This window comes from Equus caballus, chromosome 9 (assembly GCF_041296265.1).
Source record: "Equus caballus isolate H_3958 breed thoroughbred chromosome 9, TB-T2T, whole genome shotgun sequence".
NCBI classification, from domain to species: domain Eukaryota; kingdom Metazoa; phylum Chordata; class Mammalia; order Perissodactyla; family Equidae; genus Equus; species Equus caballus.
The window spans coordinates 23,129,994-23,150,685 of NC_091692.1; the positions used below are offsets into that span (position 1 = coordinate 23,129,994).

The 20,692-nt window shown below is 39.4% G+C and overlaps 1 protein-coding gene across 1 annotated transcript in view; it reads right to left on the reverse strand.

The window, feature by feature from the left end:
• CLVS1 (clavesin 1) overlaps positions 1-20,692 on the reverse strand; it is a 176,855-nt gene that overhangs the window by 98,331 nt on the left and 57,832 nt on the right. The window contains exon 3 of the mRNA XM_001496222.7: positions 3,332-3,506. Coding sequence (XP_001496272.1) covers positions 3,332-3,506 — 175 coding nt within the window. The remainder of the gene's footprint in view (positions 1-3,331; positions 3,507-20,692) is intronic.

The following is a 20,692-nucleotide window of genomic DNA, read 5'->3' on the forward strand; positions in this document are numbered from 1 at the left end:
GGAGAACTAATAACAGAGGTAATAGGGCTAAAACTCAGTGTTCTGGAACTAGGTTGTGATGCAAGGCATGGAACTGACCAAAAATGACCCTAAATTCTCACTGCCTGAACAGTGGGCACCCACCCCCTTCTCTCTGCGGGAGTTGTTGTATTACCTAGTGGGGGAGAGGAGCTGTCATATCCCAGGGCCCCAAATTCTCAGGAGGGTGAGCAGCAGGTAATACTAGACAACACCTATAAGCAGCTTAAACCCCAAACCAAATGGCCTAGCACAAAAGTGGTCAGATTATTCCCCTTGACAAGGCGACTTTGTCACATCTACCCTATAAAAGGCATGAGAGGAGAGACAGCACGTTCTCTTCACTAGACAAAGAACCTCCCTCCCCTGCAATGTCTCACATGTAGGCAGACACCAGACCTCTTCAGGCCTCTCTGAGGGAGCAGAGGAGGAAGGAAGAGCAGTGGCTTCTCTTCTCTCACTGACACTGACTTTATATAGCTTTCCTTTTCTCCACTAAAGTCTATGCCTTCACCCATGCCAGTGGTATCACGAAATTTATCTTGAATCTTCATGGCTGAAAAATGAAGATCCGGATGAGACCCTCCTTGTACAACAGTGTGACCACAAAGGCATGAATTCTGCTTAGTACCAATTATCACTATTTTAAAACATCAAAAAGGGTTAATGGCTACACTAGGGATGAAAACAATCCCTGCAATGAAGAAAGGTCACTAGGACAGCCAGTGGTGGGGTGACCATGGTATCTGAACGTCCCCAAAGCCTGAGAGAGGATAGCCTGGAGTGAGAAGTTGCCAGCAGCTGGCCAGAGCTGACTACCCACTGTGGGGCAAGAGCAGAACTGTCTGCAGTGACCTGTGGGCTTCTTCACAGTTGCCAAGACAACAAACTAAATGGTACAGGAAGTCTGTATCCTAGATGGAGGAGCTGCACCCAAGCTCAGACTCCCCTGGGATCACTGGCTTCCTTCTCCTGGTAGGAGAACTACAGCTTTCCAAGGGCTCCCAGGTCTTCAAGGCCTGGGCAGGTAGAGTTTGCAGAAAAAGCTGCATCTCAATTCAGAGAGCCTGACTCCAGCATGGCCTGATGCTTTCCCACAGTAAAGGGAGTTTATCTCGCTTTATATAGCCAGGCCATTGCTCTGTGAGATGACTGGAGGGTGTACCTTTTCTCCAGTCTGACCCTGTCCTCATGCATCTCCCCCTCTCCCAATAGAGGCTATTCCTTAACTGGAGGGGTAGTACATTGCAAAATTCATCCTGGAGCCTCGTACGTGAAAATTGAAGGCCAAGATGTGACCTACCTTGCCCCACAAAAGGTCATGTAGTATTTCTTATAAAAGTAGCTTACAAGAATATTTATAGCTTTACCTTTTAAAACACATTCATGTGCGTTAACTTGGTAAGACCCACACCAGCCTAGTGAAGTTGGCAAAGGACGTAATGTATAATCCACAAGTTTTCAGAAAGAAAAATTGGAACACAGGGTTGGATAAAGGACATTTTCCTTCCCGACTTATGAAGAAAACTTACAAATACATAAAATTTGAATTACAGTTACTTAAATATATAATGAATTATCTTTTTTAAAAAAGGTAAAATTAAATGAAGCTTGTACTACCACAGAAAATCCTGGAAATATGGTCAGCATAATTATAGGGCACGAAATAAACCTTGCAGCTTACTTTAAAACTCCCTTTGATAACAGCTTTAAGGAGAGAGAGATCAAATTTCAGAGGCTTAGGTGAGAGGATGGTGAAGAAATTACTGCTAAGAGAAAATGGTTGATAGTAAAGGACCTATGAGTCTGTGACTGGAAGTTTTAAGTCAAGGCAGGAATGCAGATAGAAATGCGAAAGCAACTTAAAAATGTTGCTTCAAAAATGCCCCCAATACACTGCATGATGTGGCCACACAGGATAATGTGGCATTCCTGGAAAAGTGTGTATTTATTCCTCCTCTTCTGAAATGCCTGCTCTACATTTCCTCCTCTTGAAATAAGGAGCTCTTTCAATAAACTAAGATCCATCCAATAATCACATGTTTATCAGAGGCCCACTAGGTGCTAGATATTTGCTGAGGGCCAAATATGAATAAGCCACAGTTTAAGAAACAGACCCACCAATGGCTCATCACACCAGAGTATGATGAGTGACCGAAATGCGTTTCCTCATCTTGCACTCTGAAGAGCGTTAAGTAATCGCTGCTTGATCTGAGAATTAGCAAATATTTTTCTATTTGCACAGCAGCATATAACTGCCATCTCTAGAGGCAGGGGTCACTCCATTGAGTCAATTTTCCTATAAAATTAAGAAGGGACATGAGTTTTACCTATGCTGATTCTAAATCTTTCTGAACTCTGCCTTTACTGTTGTTTTCTTAATTGCAGTAACATTGATTTATAACATTATATAAATTTCAGGTGTACATCATATATTTTGATTTCTGTGTAGATTACATCGTGTTTACCACCCAAAGACTAATTATCATCCATCACCACACACGTGTGCCTAATCAGCTCTGTCGCCCTCCTCCCTCCCCCACTTCCCCTCTGGTAACCACCAATCCCATCTCTGTCTCTACGTGATTGTTGCTGTTTTTATCATCTATTTATGAGTGAGATCATACGGTATTTGACTTTCTCCTGCCTTTACCTTTGTCCTATAATAATGTATTACCAGGAAGCTAAGCAGCATCAGCTCTCTGAGTTTGTTTTCACAGAATCGCTGGTCCTTAAAAGTAGAAGGGACCTCAAGAGACTGACTAACCTCCACACAGCACAAAAACCCCTTCCCAAAGTTTTGACAAGTGGCCATACAAACAGGAAGCAGAGTTTCATCGCTTCCTTTGTTTACACTGAAGTGATCTGTTTTAGTACAAAGACCTGCACATTGCATTCTGGGAAATGAGGATCCGCAGGATGCATTTCTGGGAGTGCAAAGATGCTTCCAGAGACCCTGGAAAGCCCCCATCCCCCCTCTATATAGAACATGCTCATAAAGAAGATGTTTCCTAGATTTAATTTTTGCGAACTCTCAGATGGGTTGGGCTAAACATCTCTGAGCTTTATTTGTAATTGCTGCAGCAGGTAATTTGTGCCTGTGGTAACAGTAATTTAGAGTTATTAATGAAAACGAAAGCTAATTAAAAAAACAAACATCTAAACTCAGGCTGAGTAAAAATACAGAGTATTCACAGGTGAATTTTATCTAAGTTTTCTTTTTCCACTCTAAAAGACGAATATTACTTTGGTTGCAATAAGAAAAAACTACATTGTCACACAGAGTCTTGTACTGTACAATTGTTGAACATACCTGCAACCCCTCAATGGCCAGTTTGAGGATTGAAGGTGTCAGTTTGGAGGCTTGTTTGAAGGAAAAATTACTCCAATCTATAATTAAAATGAAACCATTTATCTGAAGCTCCGGATCTTCAATAAGGACTTCCAATGACAGCAGGATGGCACGGAGGATGTCTGTGAAGGAGTTCCTGCAGCCAGAGCAGAGAGGAGAGGCTGTGCATGAGTATTAGTGGGTGATGGCACTTTGTGTGTAACAGTGCTGGCCTCCTCGCTCCACTGCTCTGTGAGCCCAGCCTACAGGGTAACATCAGTGTCCTGTACCCAAAGGGATAGGACATACATTTTCTAAATTTCATAGATCAATACTTTGAGACTAATTAGATGGAAGCATCTCTTTGATCTGACTGCACCAGCACCTCAAACTTTACCAAGTGTCTCTCTTTTGTGTTCATGGGTCTCTATGCTCTGCTTCTACCACAGCACTGATTGCATTTCATTGAAATGCATCCCTTACACATCTTTCTCGCTCACAGAGCTCTAATATCTTCTAGGGCAGCGACTGGACCATAATCATAACTGAGTCCTCAGTACCTAGCTACTTAATGAAGCATTGCTGAACAAATGAGGTGAGACCTTAATCGTAGACACTTATTTTGATTAAACTTCTTATTCCTTTTGTAAATAAGTTTAAAATCTCGCTAAAAGTGTGAAAACAATTGACGCTGCAATCGACGCTTTTTTTTAGCTTCAATTCATGGATAGAGAAGAATACAGCAAGAAGAATAGCTTATTTTCATTGAAGGTGTACAGAGTATGATTTTGGAAGGAAATTGCTTTGAGTACATCAGTAACTATGACAACAGGCAGACCTGAATACAAACTAGAGCGACAGTTCTCCAGTGTTGCATGTGTTTCTCCAATGTCATATATTCCCATTCACCAGCTGATTTTTGTTTTAAATAATTTTCAGACATGAAAAAATGATGGCATATTCATTTTGGTAATTCTCCCAACAAATTATCTGAGTTATAAATGTAAGATCTTAAAGGATCTATAAATTACTGAATTTATTGAATTTTTCTTTTTTTTTTTTTTGGTAAGTAGGAAAATATAAGCTTGGATGGCAAGTTATGCCAAAACTATTACTTCCTTCAGGCTATCATTAAAATCAGAAGCCATATCCTCTTGTGAAATCAGCGTAAACTGCTCAGATTCTTGACCATTTCAATCTGGCTCAAATTCTAACCAAATCTAATGATTCCAGATTAGAATTCAGGAAATCTGTGATCGAGCAGTAAACAAGTAAGAATTTACTGAATGCCTGTTATAAGCTCAGCATTGTGTTTCATACCTGAAGTTATAAAATAGTATGTCATATTTCTACTTTCAAAGAGCCCTTAATTTAGTTGAAGTGGGGTGGGAGATTAGTAACATGATTTGAAAGAGATTAATAAAACTTTAGTAGTTACAGAAGAATTTATGAACGGATGAAGGCATGGAATAAGCCTTGAAGGATGGATAGGATTTTGATGGATAATTGGGAGAATGGGGAGTAAGACATTTCAGGAGAGAGGAGTAACAAAAGTGAAAAATAAATATATCACTTCATTCTGTTTCTGTGCAGTTATTCTTACTAAAACTTTCCTCCTTATATCAAACTAAAATTTTGCTCCCCAAATCCACGCATTGGGTGTAGTTTTGCTACAAATAAAAAACCTCAGGTCTTCCCACACCACACACTTGCAATTATGTAAACATGGAAGTCATGAAACCCTATATAATCTCTAGATTAAAAAAAATTATTAGTAACTTTAACCACTTCTCATAGGAAGTGGTTTTTAATACTCTTCTTATCCTTATTTTCTTTCAGATAAATTCCTTTAACCTTTAGAGATGTCAAATTCTTGTTAATGTAGGATAAGCTCTCATTAGGGCTTTGTTTGTTTTTTTTTTTTTCATTCACAACAAACATGATATAAAAACCCAAGTCTTTTTTAGAGATACAGCTTCATATTGGGAAGAAACATTGATTTAAGTGGAACATGGGACCAAAGATTATGAGTTTAGGCAGTTCCAAATGGAAATATGGAAATGCTCAATGGAAGACTGGAAATGACCATAGGGAATTAGAGCATCTAATACTGGATAAGCTTTCTTAGGAAGAGCACAAACATGGAGAAAAATAAGGACTGAAAGACTAAGCCTTAGGTAAAACCTACTTACAGTACTGAGGTTGAAGGAAGAAGAATTAAGGGAAAAAAAGGTGAGAGGATCAAAATAGTATTTTGTTTTGAAAAAACAGGTGGGAAAGAGTGTTTCAAGAAGTAAGAGTATAAGAGATTGCATTACTGATCCCAGTTCTTCACTTATCTGAGCATCCACACATCAGCTATATGTTGACCTCATTGACAATAGAATATTTCCTGCCACTTAGCCTTGTGACTTGCTTTAACTGATGGCATGTGACAAAAGTGACAACATGCTAATTGTAAGCCTAGTTCTTAAACACTGCAGATGTTACTACTTGTTCTCTTGTCTTCTGCCATTGCCTTGCTAAAAACATGCAACAGCTAATATGCTGGACTGAAAAGAAGAATGAGAAACACACAAACCAGTGACTCCCCAGCCAACTAGCAGATCGTCATAAGGAGCAGAGCCATTCAGCTAAAACCAGTCTAGATAAACTCCAGGTGCCCCACAGATGCATGAGCAATAATAAATGATTGCTTTTTTAAGCCACTGACTTTGGGGATGGTTTGTTACACAGCAATAGCAATCCAATACCAGGGGGTAGTTAACCAAGTCAAATGCAATATAAAGAAAAGGAGAATAAGGAAGGAGAAAGGACATTGTATCTGACAACATATAAATCTTTGGAGAGTTTTGAGATAGCACTTTTAGTTGAATGATGAAGATAAAAATCACTGATTATGAAGATCTTTAGCAAATCACTTACTCACTACCTCATTTTACTCCTGCATAAATGAGAGATAGCACCTCTTCCCATCACATATCCTCTGGTATCCACTCCCAAGAAAACATACTGAATTCTGCCTGGAAACCACTTTACATATTTTTAAGACCAGAACTTTATTATTATAGGATAAGCATTGGCAGTGAATGAAGTAATATATTCATGAGATGATTCCAGGAGAAAAGTAAAAGGATTCTGGACTTCAATATAATCTCCAATGTTCGAATGCTTCACTTTCCCAGAGGAACTGGATGGGCCCAGAAAAGTTGAATGGAATGTGTCTCAAGTGATGAGGCTTTACCCCTGTTGAGGAGTGTGACCCCACCTCACACCTTAGGATTTCCTCATCTTTCTCCTCTTTCCTGTTTATGACTTCTTTGGCCCATGAAATCTTCCCAGCTTTTTCCAATTTAAAATACTACCAGATCAAATACTTTACATAATTCCTCCACCCTCAAGGAAGTGGAGCATAACCCCCGACTCGTTAAGTGTGGAATGAGCATAGTGACTTCCTTCCAAAGAGTACAATATCGAAAGGGGGGAAAAAGTAACTTTACAGTGGATACACCTGACAAACACTTCCTCAGTGAGGTGGTTAGGGTCAACATCAACAGGGATAAATCACGTTGATAGTAGTTACCCTTGATATGGTGATGAAAATGGCACTTTACCTCTGTGATCTTCCTCCAGAAAACCATAACCCCAGATTAATCAAGAGGAAAACATTAGACAAATTCCAGTTGAGGGACATTCTACAAAATACCTGACCAGCACCCCTCAAAATTGTCGAGTTCATATAAAACCAAGGAAAGTCTGAGAAACTATCACACCTAGAGGAGCCTAAGGAGACATGAAGACTACGTGTAATGTGTTGTCTTAGATGGGTTCCTGGGAAAGAAAAAGGATATGGGTTAAAAACTAAAGAAATCTGAACAAAGTATAGACTTCAGTGACTAATAATGTATCAATATGGTTCATTGGTTGTAATAAATATACTATACTAATATCAGATGTTAATAATAAGGGAAACTGGATGCAACTCTCTTTGTTATCTTCACAATAATTCTGTAAATATAAAATTGTTCTAAATAAAAAGTATATTTTTTTTAAAACAGTGCTTGCTAGAGTTTGTTATCTGCCAGGGTAAGTTTCCATAATCTCCTAACAAGATTTCTAAGCAAACCAAAATGGTCGTAAAGAACTCAGCAACTTCATGAAAATAGTGGAAATGAGAACAGAAGAAGAAATTTCCAGAATTTCTTCATTCTACCAACTCATTTAGACTATACATTGTTTAACTCAAATAACCCAGAGGAAAAAAAATATTTTCTGTATTGTCTACAATTACAATTCTATCAGTGTAGTTTAGCACTTATATCAAAATGAACTAACAGGTGACAAATGGATATTTACATTTCTTTAACCCTTTTCTATAATTTGCGTAGCAATTATATAATCAGTTCTAGATTATATCAGTTTTAGATTGATAATTAAAAGCTCAAACATGATAATATATGTGAAAGCACTATGTGAACTGCAAATTGCCAAGGAAATGTAAAGAATTTATTGTCAGAAAACAGAAAATTTCAACTTTTCCCAAAAAAGGATAATTTCTTATTAATTAGGACTTATTAATAGTTTATCTACAGGGGGTTCATTATTATACTATGAGCAATTAGAGATTATGAATAGTGACTCATTCATAGGTTCTACTAATGTTTTTATGAATTGAGCACCCAACATTGTTACCGAAGGCTTTAAAATCTAAGTCAACAGCGTAATACACATGAGATACAAAATAGTGGAAAATAGTAAGTCTTTGACCAATGAGAAGATATTTAAGTTTCAAGAAGCAACTCCTTTGTTCTTTGAATTTTTAGTGGAGATTCCCAAATACAGATCCCAGGGCTAGATTCATGTAAGAAAAAAGAGGCTAAATGCAATCAGATAACCACGTGAAGATACAATGTGGTTGCCAGTGACACTGTTTCTCAGAAGGAGCAGTGGAAGCCTCTTAGTCAATTCTGAAATCACAGAGCATAATCCTATTCTAACTTTTCTGCATATAATAGTAAGAAGTCTGTTAATGTTAGTAGTCAAAGCTCTTTGGCCAGTTCTGTCTTGACTTTCAACTTCACACTCAATATCATTGTTTATAATTTTTTCTTCAGAATTTTTTAAGGTCCCTCTTAAACCACAAAGTAGTTTTGCAGATAGTGCACTACCAAATACCTATTCATACGTGCAGAAACATTGCATCTGAGCTTGCTTCTTTATCTCTCCATCCCATTTGAAGCTTCTTTCAAATTTAATGACTAAAATACCCATGGCATGGCTTTCCCAGTTACCGAGCATACTTTGCCCCTTATCTGATAATGATGCCTGAGCCAAGATGGAGAGGAGCACATGCTCCCTCTGCAAGTTCTGTGACGCATTTTGGCCTCTGGACATAGGAAGAACCCTCTTTTGGTCAAGTGGCAAAAGATCCTGTACTCAAGGGCTTTGACATCTTGGCTCTGCCACACACCAAGCATGCAACTATGTGTGGAAGACTAAAGTTAGGCAAGGATAATTTCCTCGTCCTCCATGTAGAGGGTTGTTGCAAGAATTATGCAACATGATATGTGTGAAGGAGGTTTGTAAATTGGAAAGTAGATCCCAATAGGAGGCAGTCTTCCACTTGCACAGATTATAGGGCTACCCATCTTGGTTACACTGCTTTCATGGTGGTGATGGCAGGAGGACAATAGGAAATGTGCAAAATTCAATTGTGTTCTGTACCAGAGAACCTATTTTCTCCTCTTCCAGGGCTGAGAGTCTTTGCAAAATGGTCTGGAATGGGAATTTTGGTATTTTCTTAAAAGTGTTCTAGTAATTCCTATGTGAATCAGGTTTTAGCTGGACGGTCTCTGTGTGTCATTGTGGATCTAGGCAAATGAACTCATATTTATCAATGAGGTAATCAAGGAAAATTTTAAAAATTATTTGAGTTCTGAAAATATTAGGTGCAAGGAAGATACTAACCAAAGTGTTTAGCTTTGCTGTAAGAATTAATATTTGCAAGAGCTTCATCTTAAATTCACTACCCTGAACGTTAGCTGGAAAGTCAAATTAGACAATTACTTTTCTCAGCGGGAATGATCACCCAGAGAACAGAAGCCTGGGACTTAATCCTGCCTCACATGATTTGGCTCATACTATCAAGAGGAGAAAGGGAAGGAGAAAGCAGGGAAGAAAGGAAGGAGGAAGAAAGAAAGAATGCAAAAGGAAAGAAAGAAAAGAAAACCTTGCAATTAATTTTTGATCTCTATTAATTTTATCCTATTCTTGTCAGTAAAGAAAACTTTTGGTCTGGTGTTAGCTTAAGAATATAATTCCTGGGGCCGGCCCAGTGGCACAGCAGTTAAGTTCGCACATTCTGCTTTAGCGGCCTGGGGTTCGCCGGTTTGGATCTCCAGTGGAGACATATGCACTGCTTGTCAAGCCATGCTGTGGCAGGCGTCTCACATACAAAGTAGAGGAAGACGGGCATGAATGTTAGCCCAGGGCCAGTATTCCTCAGCAAAAAGAGGAGGATTGGCGGCAGATGTTAGCTCAGGGCTAATCTTCCTCAAAAAAAAAAAAAAAAAATATATATATATATATATATATATATATATAAAATATATATAATTCCTTGTAACACCAGAATAATTAGTTGCCTATTGATTTATTATTAGTTCTAATATGTGAATATCTGTCTCTCAAAGCCTCAGCATCAGAAACAATGAATAATGTATTCAATATTATTCAAACATAACGCATGAGGCTCAGTTCCCATGTGTGGAGTTTTAGATAAGGGGCAAGCTAAAGTATATTGCTTTCTTTCTGAATTTTTGGCTCAGTTTGGGTCACAGACCCTCAACTAACATGGTGTATATTTTAGAAAAATAAGCATAGTCATTTCAAATGTTTGTCTTCTCAAATATGACAACAATATATGGGAAGAGTATGGGGCGGCCATCCTCAGCCCCAACCCACCTCCAACTCAGCTATTTGCTTATTGAGGACAGAACACAGAGGGCAATGTTCCTGTCTAAGGACAGGGCCCTGATTTTGAGCTAGTAGAGAGAAAATAGCAACAAAATTGGTGAAGACAGTGTTCTCTCACTCAAGTAAAGCATGAAGGTAAGAGGCTGTGTTTCTCTAGACCAAACCTGACAGGCCCATCCATCTCTGGATAGAGACACAAGAATGCAAAGTATTCACATCAACCATTCAAAATGACAGTGAAACCAAAGCTTTCAAATTCCAATCTGCCAGGATTCTTCCTTGTTTGTGTTTCTGTGGTGAACAAGAGTATAAACCATGTGTGTGTGTATACCTACAATGATTCACCATTTAGAGTTGCCTCCATTCAGGTTTTTTTTGTTTTAAATGAAAATATCGTTTGAATAACTACAGCCAATATTTTATCACATTTCGTCCAAGTGCTTCTAAATTCTCCCAGGAATTGAATAGAATAAAATTAATATCAAATGCATCTATCTGCTCACTTAAAAAGTTAATGCAACTTCTTATCATTCAATGTCTTCTTTTAAAAATATTTAGATACCTGGAACTGGATAATGGCTCAGGAGGCTTTTATTCAAAGATTTAACAAAGTTCTACTTTGTGGAAGACATATAAGATAAGAGGGTATTTTTTACTTTTCTGCTAGTAAATGGAAACTGGTAGGAGACATTAAAAAATATGTACATGGGAGGTAATGAAGTATAATTGTTAAAAGAAAAGAGTTTGGAGTTAGCAGACTCTGACAAATCTTGGCTGTTCTATGTGAGCTTAGCAAGTTACTTTATCTCTCTGTAGTTTAGTTTCCTCATCTGTAAAAGGAAGATCATAACACTTACCTCACTGGTAATGATAAAGTGAGATAATGTGCACAAAGCCATAGCAGAGCAACTGGCTCATACTAATCCACAGAAGGAGCTGATGGCCATGGTGGTTTTTTTCATTAATGTGTAAGTGAATATGATATCAGGTAGAAAGTAATAGGGATTGCAAAGTGCTTGGGAGTTATAAGGAGAGATCACTTATGGCTGGGGGTTTCAGAACATCTTCAATTGGGCTGTGAAGAATGGGAGGGTTTGGACACTGAACATAGAAGGAAAGGGGCACATAAAAAGTAAGATCTGAGAGTGTAGAAACTACTGTATTGGCAGCAATGGCAAGTTTGCCTGTACCAGGAGACAAGTGAAAAGGAATGTAGAAATAAGGTTAGAATTGTGATCCATCTTTATTCTGCTGGCTGGGAGAACTGCTGGCTGTTTACACAGAGGAAGGAAGCAATGGCAATTATGCTTTAGGAAGATTTGGGCTGGCAACAGGACTTATACGGATTGGAGTCAGGCGACTGGAGCCACGCAGTGGAATTAGGAGGAGGCGATTGCAATACACCAGATGAGAGCTGAATGGAATTGATAGAGATATGAGAAGAACTATGAGGGACAGTACCCAGCACTTAGTTACAGATTAGATGTAGATTTGAAGAGAGGAAGGACAGTAGTACTATTAAGGACAAAAGGAACTCTATTGGGTAGGAAATGAGTCAGGAGTGCTGTGGTTGAATCTAGTCCTTACAACAGTAAGAGTCAGCACCAAGGACAGCAACATACAATATTAACATTAGTATTAATGTGACTTGACATCAGAGCTGTCAAAGGGGTGCCTAGAAGTGAATGGTTGTGTGGGATCTGCATTCTTGACACTCAAGTGATGAAATAAGCACATGCTATGTCTGCAGGAGAGAATACATCCTGTCCTATTCATAAGAAGGGTCCCCTTGCCTCTCTAGCTTAGACTATGAGCTCCATCAGAGCTGGGAGTGTGTAGAACTTGCCTCTTAATTCCTGGAAATCACCAGTAACCATACATAGTAGATGCTCAACAAATGGTTCTTAGTGAAGGAACAAAGGCAGGTTTCTCAAACCAACCCAATGGAAGCTCTGAAATACTGAAAATAGACAAAACTCACTCTGGGAGCACTAGTGGGTAAATTTCTTTCCTCTTTGACGCCTCTCATATTCATTTCTATGGGCAGTGATGTCAGATGTGGGGCCTTAAGCACTTTTTCCATCATGGCTCATATTTATAGAACAATACGCTACTGAGAACCACGTATCCAAGAGTTGGAAAGGAAAACTGGGCTTTAAGATTTGATTTTGATTTAGGAGAGGGCCATGTCTGCATTTACATAAGCTTAGTGTGGAGATGAGTGGAGACAGTAAGAAAATGACAATCTGTAACAGTTAATAATAAATGCTAGATAGATGTGCACATATAGGAAGGCTGGTATGCCACAAGATTCTTAGCCCATTGGAAAGAAACTGGCCCCCCAAACACCACATTAAGGCAGCCTTAAATGTAAGTGAGGAAGAGGTTTATTTCATGCCGCTCTCTGGATGTAGACTGGGCCAGGGTATATAGGGAGCAGCAAAAGAAGTATAAAAAAACACCCCAAAGGAAGTGAGCTATAAGCATTCCATCCATTACTAAACGACTATGAAAAATTAATTTCATGCTTGTCTATTCTGTTAACTCCCTTGGTTGAAGAGCTTCAGAAAAGGAAAAACTAGGAAGAGTCTCAAGAATGCAAAAAAAGCACTTAATACTAAATACTAGGCACGGAGCTAGGATCGTATCACCCTAATCAGGGTCACAAACCGCAAAATCTCTCTTGAAGTGAGTGAATTAATGTTGATGGCCACATTACTCTTGCTTCCAATGGAATTTAATTGACTTTTATAGATATTTCATGGGGTTCATGGTAAGGTACTAGACACTGCTAAAATGGAATATCCTTTCCTGTAAGCCTATCTGGTTCTTGTAACTGTAAAATCATTTTCAGGATAAGAAATTGGACAATAAGGTGAGAAGGCATGTTAGGAGAACATCCATCCCATGGCATTACATTACTTTGAATGATTTTACCCTCCTGAGGTCCTTCTTTCTGGGTGATGTATTGCAATCACTCCTAAATCCAAGAGCTTCCTTTCTGAAACCACAAACTCTGATAATAGTGTGCAAGGCAACTTGAATTAAATATTACATTAGCAAAACAACTCTATAGATGTTGCATTTCATGGAAGACACACCTGTGACTTGAGTTGGAAGCAAACAACATCTCATAATTTTAATTAATTCATAAAGTTGCCTACCTCTAATGAAAACTCCAAACTTATCTACTTAATAAAGAGATCAATATATTCTGTCAGGATAACAAGATCTTAAAACCAAGAGAAGTCCTAAGGCTCTAAAATTAGTTGCCTATAACTAGGAGTCTCAATCCTGAAGAATGTGGGTAATTCACATCAGAAGATTTAACAGAGACTGGTTGAATTTAGAGAGTCTACAATCTGATTGAAGTTTTCAAAGTTGGTTTATCTTTCCCCTTTTAAAAATTCTAGCCTTCTTAATCATAAGCTACTGAAACAGCAGCAAGGAATCAAATTTATGAAAGATTAAAAGGAGAGAGCCACAGGAAATCATTATGTAATGGGAAGAGAAGTCTTATTTTCTTAGTAGTATATTCAGGATAGCTTTATAAGCCTCCCTGACAGAAATGCAGCTTGTTGGCTGGTTTCCAGGTAGACATTCTTCAGTCTGGCTATCACTCTTCAACTGTTTCATCTTCCTCAAAACACCTCAGGGTTATCAGATTCTTGGAGAGAGAAAGATATAAGGCTTCCATGACCTTCACAGCTACCAGGCTCAAGAAAACCCTTACCACTGTTTACACCATTTCTGAGTTTTGGCAATAGGAAGGCAAGTCTGATGGGAAGGATTTTTGGTCTTGATGAATTCCTATAATACTTAGCAATGGTTCACAAATCACAATAATGACAAGCAGCTTGATCTTCCTTCTGAAACCAGGATAAATATATTCCATGTCCCAGAGTGGCAAAGCCTCCTGCAAATCTCACCTACACTTCTTCTAGAACTGAATATGTGCTTAACTTCAGGAGAAAAAATCCCCTTTGGCAGCTTCAGGAGACAGCTAGAGCCTAGAGTGCTGTGCCTATAGTAGTTAACGGGCAGAACCACACACGTCAGAACAGAGATGTGGGAGTTCCTAGAATTCTCCTAGAAGAGGGCCCACAAGCCCACCCACTGGGCCCCAACCCAGCCCAAATCAGGCCAGCCATGGAGACTAAGGAATGGTAACGCCCTCTGCCTACATACACTCTCTTCATAAACCAGTGGGCTGGGAGCTCCAATGGACCCACTTACTGGGCCCCAGTCAGAACCGAGACTCCTTATTTTTACCCTGTTTAATTCTAGGAATCAGAAGCAAAACAAAAGGCAACATTTAATACATTAATAAAAAAACAAACATAGGCTCAGTATAGTTCCTTCAACAGCAGCAACAACAACAACAAAAGGATTGGTTAACTTTTCCTACCCCAGATGCAGTATGCTTGGAGGGCTAATTTTGCCTACAAGATAACTTTACCCATGGAAGCTCTGACGCCTCTCTGGGGAATTGGTTTATGGAGGTGGTTAAAGACAACACTGGTTTCTTTTACTTAATTACATCACAGATGATCACTTGGCAATTCTCTAAGCAATTAGAGCCAGCGGTTATTATTTATTGCTGCCACTTAACAGTAGCTACACTGCAGGAGATTCTGTAAAACATCAACATACATTTATCTTCAGCATAGGTCCAAAATATCCTACCCTGAATAGCAGAACAGAATTTGGAAAATGCATTACATATGTATATAGATACATAATTTATATATTTTAAATACTCACACAAATAGCAAATACAAGATTTTAGGACTTGGGATTTTGCTGTAAGAGAATTTCATTGCCTATATTTATCCTAACGAAATCTCAGAGATTGTAAAAGACTACAGCAGTTTAATTTCCAAAAAGGAAAAGAGGGGAAAAAGGGCTGTGGAAAGTTCTAACTCAACTTTTGCCTCCTGCTCTAATGTTTGCGTGCTGCAAGTCGGTGGGCTATTACCTGTCCCTTTTGCTATTAACCAAGGCACAAGGAGGGTTTTCCTGGTTCTGCCTCATACAGAACATTCCCAGAGGAAAGAACTGGAACTTTCTCTCTCCTTCACCCACATTCAGGAATTGGGGATGGTCCTTACCCTCCTACATAATTCTCCTGTCCCTGAGGCAACATATAAATACCTCAACTAATTGCTGACTGCAGCAAATCAAAGTACTGGGGAAGCTTGTAGGGAGAGCAGATTAAGATGGAGGCCGGTTCTTCCAGAGTGGATTTATAATTCAAATGAGACAACTGAGAGCTAGCAGGAATCTTTGTGACTACAGGGTGATTCTCAACTGAAGGTAGAATCACTCCCTCCCTATTTGGGGGACATCCGGTAATATGTGTATTGTCGGGGGGGGGGGTCATCACTGGTTTTTACAGTGTTTGGAGGATGCTATTCGTATTTATTGGGCAGATGTCAGTGATGCTAAATATCCTGCAATGTGCAGCACAGCCCCCAGAATAATATCCCATCTCGAATGCTAATAACTTCTTTATCTTAATGAATTTCAGATACAGGGAAACTCAATCAAACCACATGGGCAGTTAGTTGCACAGTTGTAACAAGGTTCCTGACTCCTAGGTCCAGTAAGCCTGTCACAACTCTGAGACTCGCAGAACACTCCAAAGGAAGAAATATTGACTCTAATGGGAGGCTGAGCAACATATGGAATCAAGAATATTTCTTGCTGCTTCTCTCTTGCACTTTCTTCCTCTGTGTCTAGACCATTTTCCCTTCTTTTCACCAGGCTAACCCCATTCTTTAAGTCTCAAGTCAAATGTCACTTTCTTAAGGAGGTCTTCCTACCACAGAAAGAAGCAGAGTATTGACAAGGACTCCTATGTTGACAAAACTTTAAGTCAGGCACCTCTGAGCTCTTTTTTTGACTAGCCTCATCCTTAGTCCACATCCTTGGTCTATAGAGCTCAGTTTTAGCAAAAATCCAACTAAGCCAGTTTACTGAGAATCCCTCTACCCTTGATATCTAATCAAATTCCACTCTGCTCCCTTCCCACCCTTGACATCTAACCAAGTTCCTCTTAGTAACTTTCCATCCATTCCCTCACCCTGCCCATTGGCTTAAATCCCCACTTGTGTCTTATATTCAGAGTTGAGTTAAAACTCTCTCCCTTATGACAGTAGTCTTGATCTGACCCTGGAGAGCTCTCCCCAAGCTCCAAGGGAGTGGTCCCCGGGAAGATCTCTTCCATTCATTTGTGTTAATGAGCTTTCTCTGTAGCCAAGGTAGCCAGTTGTGTCAATCCATGGGACAGGAAAAGGTAGAACTCTATGAGGCTTGGGGAATATCCTTTGGGGTATTCAGTTTACAAAGGAGACAATCTGGTACCTTGGGGTTGCATGGATGAAGTGAATGGCTAGGATACCATCAAGTAGGGCAGACCCTTTCAGTTATTATTCCATACTGAATGGATGCATTTATTTGTAGCAATTTATGTGTTCTTCACTGGCACATTTGCCATCATTGAAAGACAGACTAAATCCATTAGAAAAATCAACTCTAGTATTTATTGCTTAAATCAAGAAGTAACAAAATCTTTAGGCATCAGTGAGAGCTTTTGCTTGTTATTCCACGCTAGGTACTATGAAATGACAACTCGCATATTCTTTATTTTGGCCTAATGCAAAGTTGTCAAGAAAAGAATGTTACATATATATATATATATATATATTTTTTTTTCCTCCAGTTTAATCTTGAAACTTAACAAAACAGAAACTTCTTCTCAATTTATATGGCTCTGCTAACTAGACTAGAGCCATCTCAGAAGAGCATAGAGTTTATTGGTTTGCAGACCAAAGACCTCATTTTGGTCCAGCTGAATTTCATCTGGGTTGAGCTCTCTTAAACGACAGGAACAAAGCTGCCATTTAAGGATCACCTAACATATGCTAGGTACCATATGCCACTCGCACCATCTCATTACCCTCACAATAACCCTGTAATAGGCATTAGTGAACACAAATGTAGGAATTGTGGCTCAATAAGGTCACTGACGGAAAACCACACAGCAAAGGGATGAGCAGAGACTAGACCCAGGTGTCTAACTGCATAGTCCGCAGTCTGTTCTGAAGGAATCTTGAGCAGGGTATGTGGATCTGACTCCAGTACTCCCTACAAAAATATGTCTTGACATCCCAAAAATCTTCGTAAATCAGGTAGAGAGAAAAACCTGCTTGCAGCAGTCTATAGCTGCTTGAAGAAATGCCTGCCCTAGGAACTTCCCTTTGCCTCAAACGTCTGGAATTAAATGTGGTCCACCCAGGCCCTACTTTTGGCATCTTCCAAGTCTGTCTCCCAGCCCACGTTTCTTCTTTGTTTGGTGCCCACCCCCAACACCCCTCACTTCCCCAGAGGCCCTATCCTTTCCACTCTCTGCAGTGGAAACTGGGAAGGATTAAGAACCACTCATATTCTTTGATTGGTTGACTGAGGATTCTGCTTTAAATGCATGCACACAAAATGCTTGTTCAACCAGATTTTCAAAGATTTTTATCTCTGACTGTGGGATGTTTTCTGTAGTTAAAGGATTTCTATGGTGGAAATGGAGAAAGGGGGCTTCCGGAATCACCTACACTCCAAATCAAACACTGCTTCAGCTTTTTTTTTAAAGGTGATTCAAAAGCATCTATCTCCATTTACACACAGCAACTAGGAAGGCCTCTTAAAGCAGTAGGAAAGCTGCCCCTCCTAGTTGAAAATCACGATTAAGTGGTCTCTTTCTGGACTTTTCCTCCAGATCTCAATACACAGATTCCTGCCCATCACTGAGCAAGTCAGCCCCTTCCTAGACTCCCCCTGCACCTGCCACAATGGCTTTCCAGAACTGCAAGTTGTTTTGAGGGCTGAGATGTATGTCTTCCCAGTGTTCAGTGCAGGACAGTGCACATAGCTAGTGCTAGTCAGCTAGAAGAGCATGGGAGATTCAGATTCAGTATTAGATACAGAATACAGAGCTGACAACTCAAATGCCTATGAGGCAGGATTTGTGAACGAATGAAGCAGGTTGGGGAACATAGGCCTGTTGGAGACGATATGACTACAGGGCGAGCCACCACTAGACACAAAGAAAAGCTAGAAATTGGAATTTCTAATGTGAATCGCTCAATGTTTAAACATTGACTTACAAGTCTGCCCTGACCATTTGCGGAGCCTGGGATAGGAGTACAAATGGAGGCCCACATACCCTACATCTAAATATTTAATGGTTAGAAACCAAGCCAAAAGATTGCTAAATAAAATATGTCCTAGCTCCTACTTTGACAAATATATTTTCGTGACAACTTGGAAGGCCAGACACTAATTTAGAGTTCTTGGGATCTTTTGAATTCCATGCTCAATTGTACTACTGAGAAAGCAAAGCCCAGCACCTGAGTGCACCTTCTCCCTGCTTATTTTTATTATTATGATTTTATTTTCAAAGGTGTTCAGAGAGTTTTTGTCTCTCTTTTTTTTATTGAAGCAACATTGGTTTATAATATTAAATAAATTTCAAGCATACAACATTTTAATTCAACTTCTGTACATGTTACATGTGCTTACTACCAAAAGTCCAGTTTCCATCCATCACCAAACAATTGACCCACTTTACCAATTTTCCCCTCCTCCCACCTTCCTTCCCCTCTGTTAACCACCAATCTGTCCTCTGTATGTATGTGTTTGTTTTTGTTTGGTTTGGTTGTTGTTGTTATTTTTTATATACTCTACATACGAGTGAGATCATAAAGTATTTATCTTTCTCTATCTGACTTATTTCACTTAGCTTAATACCCTGAAGTTCACTCACATTGTCAGAAATGGCAAGATATCATTCTTTTTTACGGCTGAGTAGTATTCCATTGTGTATATGTACCACATCTTCTTTATCCATTCATCCATTGACAGGCACTTAGGTTGTTTCCATGTCTTGGCTGTTGTAAATAATTCTGCGATGAACGTGGGGATACACGTACCTTTTTGGATTAGTGTTTTCATATTCTTTGAATGCTGGATCGTATGGTGGTTCTAGTCTTAATTTTTTGAGGAATCTCCATACCATTTTCCATAGTGGCTGCACCAATTTACACTCCCACCAGCAGTGTATGAGGATTCCCTTTTCTGCACATCCTCTCCAACACTTGTTATTTTTTGTCTTTCATAACAGCTATTCTAACAGGCATGAGGTGACATCTAATTGTGGTTTTGATTTGCATTTCCCTAATAATTAGTGATGTTTAACATCTTTTCATGTACCTGTTGGCCATCTATATGTTTTCTATGGGAAAAAAAAGTCTATTCAAATCCTTTTCCCATTTTTTAATCAGATTGGTTTTTTTGTTGTTGAGTTGTATGAGTTCTTTATACAGTTTGGATACTAATCCCTTAACAGATGTATGATTTGCAAATATCTCATCTCATCCCCTGCTTTTTTCACCCCTGGCTTCTTCTGATGTAGGAGGGGCCTTGCATGCAAAGGGATGGACAGCCCAGTTCACACATCTAAGTTCCAACCATGTGCCCTATAGACAGTGTCCCCCTGGTTGTGTCTCAGGCCTGGAGGTGCTTATCTGTGCACGCTTGGGAAAGTCAGATCTGGGAAGAGGTCCGCACAGACCTTGAGAGGGGACTTGGGACCATTTGGACAGGAAACTCCAGGGTGCAGGGTGCCAGAGCACAATCTAGGAGGGGAGAGCATGGACTTCAGATGGGCCCTTCTCCTCGGCCCTACAGAAACCTGGAAGGAGGAGCCCCTCCAGGGGAGGAGCACAGCTGTAGGAGGACCAGAGGAAGGTCCTCTGAAGTGTGAGACCTAGAACAGGGGCTCATTTTACGAAGGTCTGAGGGCAGAGTTGTTGCCAGATTATTCAAAAATGTAGAGAACACCGAGTGGAGCACACAAATGTTTATGGACCACCAATTTGTTACAACTGGTCTAGACAAAACATTGAGTTGGAAGCAAAGAAACCAGACTTTGCCAGAGGCTAACTGCATATGCTTAAATAGATCATGGAGCTTCTTCATGACTCAAGGTGACCATTAGTAAAGTGAAATGACATTTAAATTGGATCCAGAGTTCTTACATCCAAATTGATTATAGTAATCTTTCCTAGCATCATTAAACAGTGCTGTAAACCTTTATATTTATATTATAGAAATAAGCAATTTCTCCCTCTTTCAATTATTTAGCAGATGCCAACTTTACAAGATCTATAAACCTGGTCATGTCCTATAGACATAATAAAGTTTCAAGAACCTTGTATTATCTTCGTGCTAGCGAAGTGCTAGTTCGTAACTTAGTCCTCTAAATTACGAGGGCTTGATTTTAAATAATAGCTCTAATAAACCATAATCAGT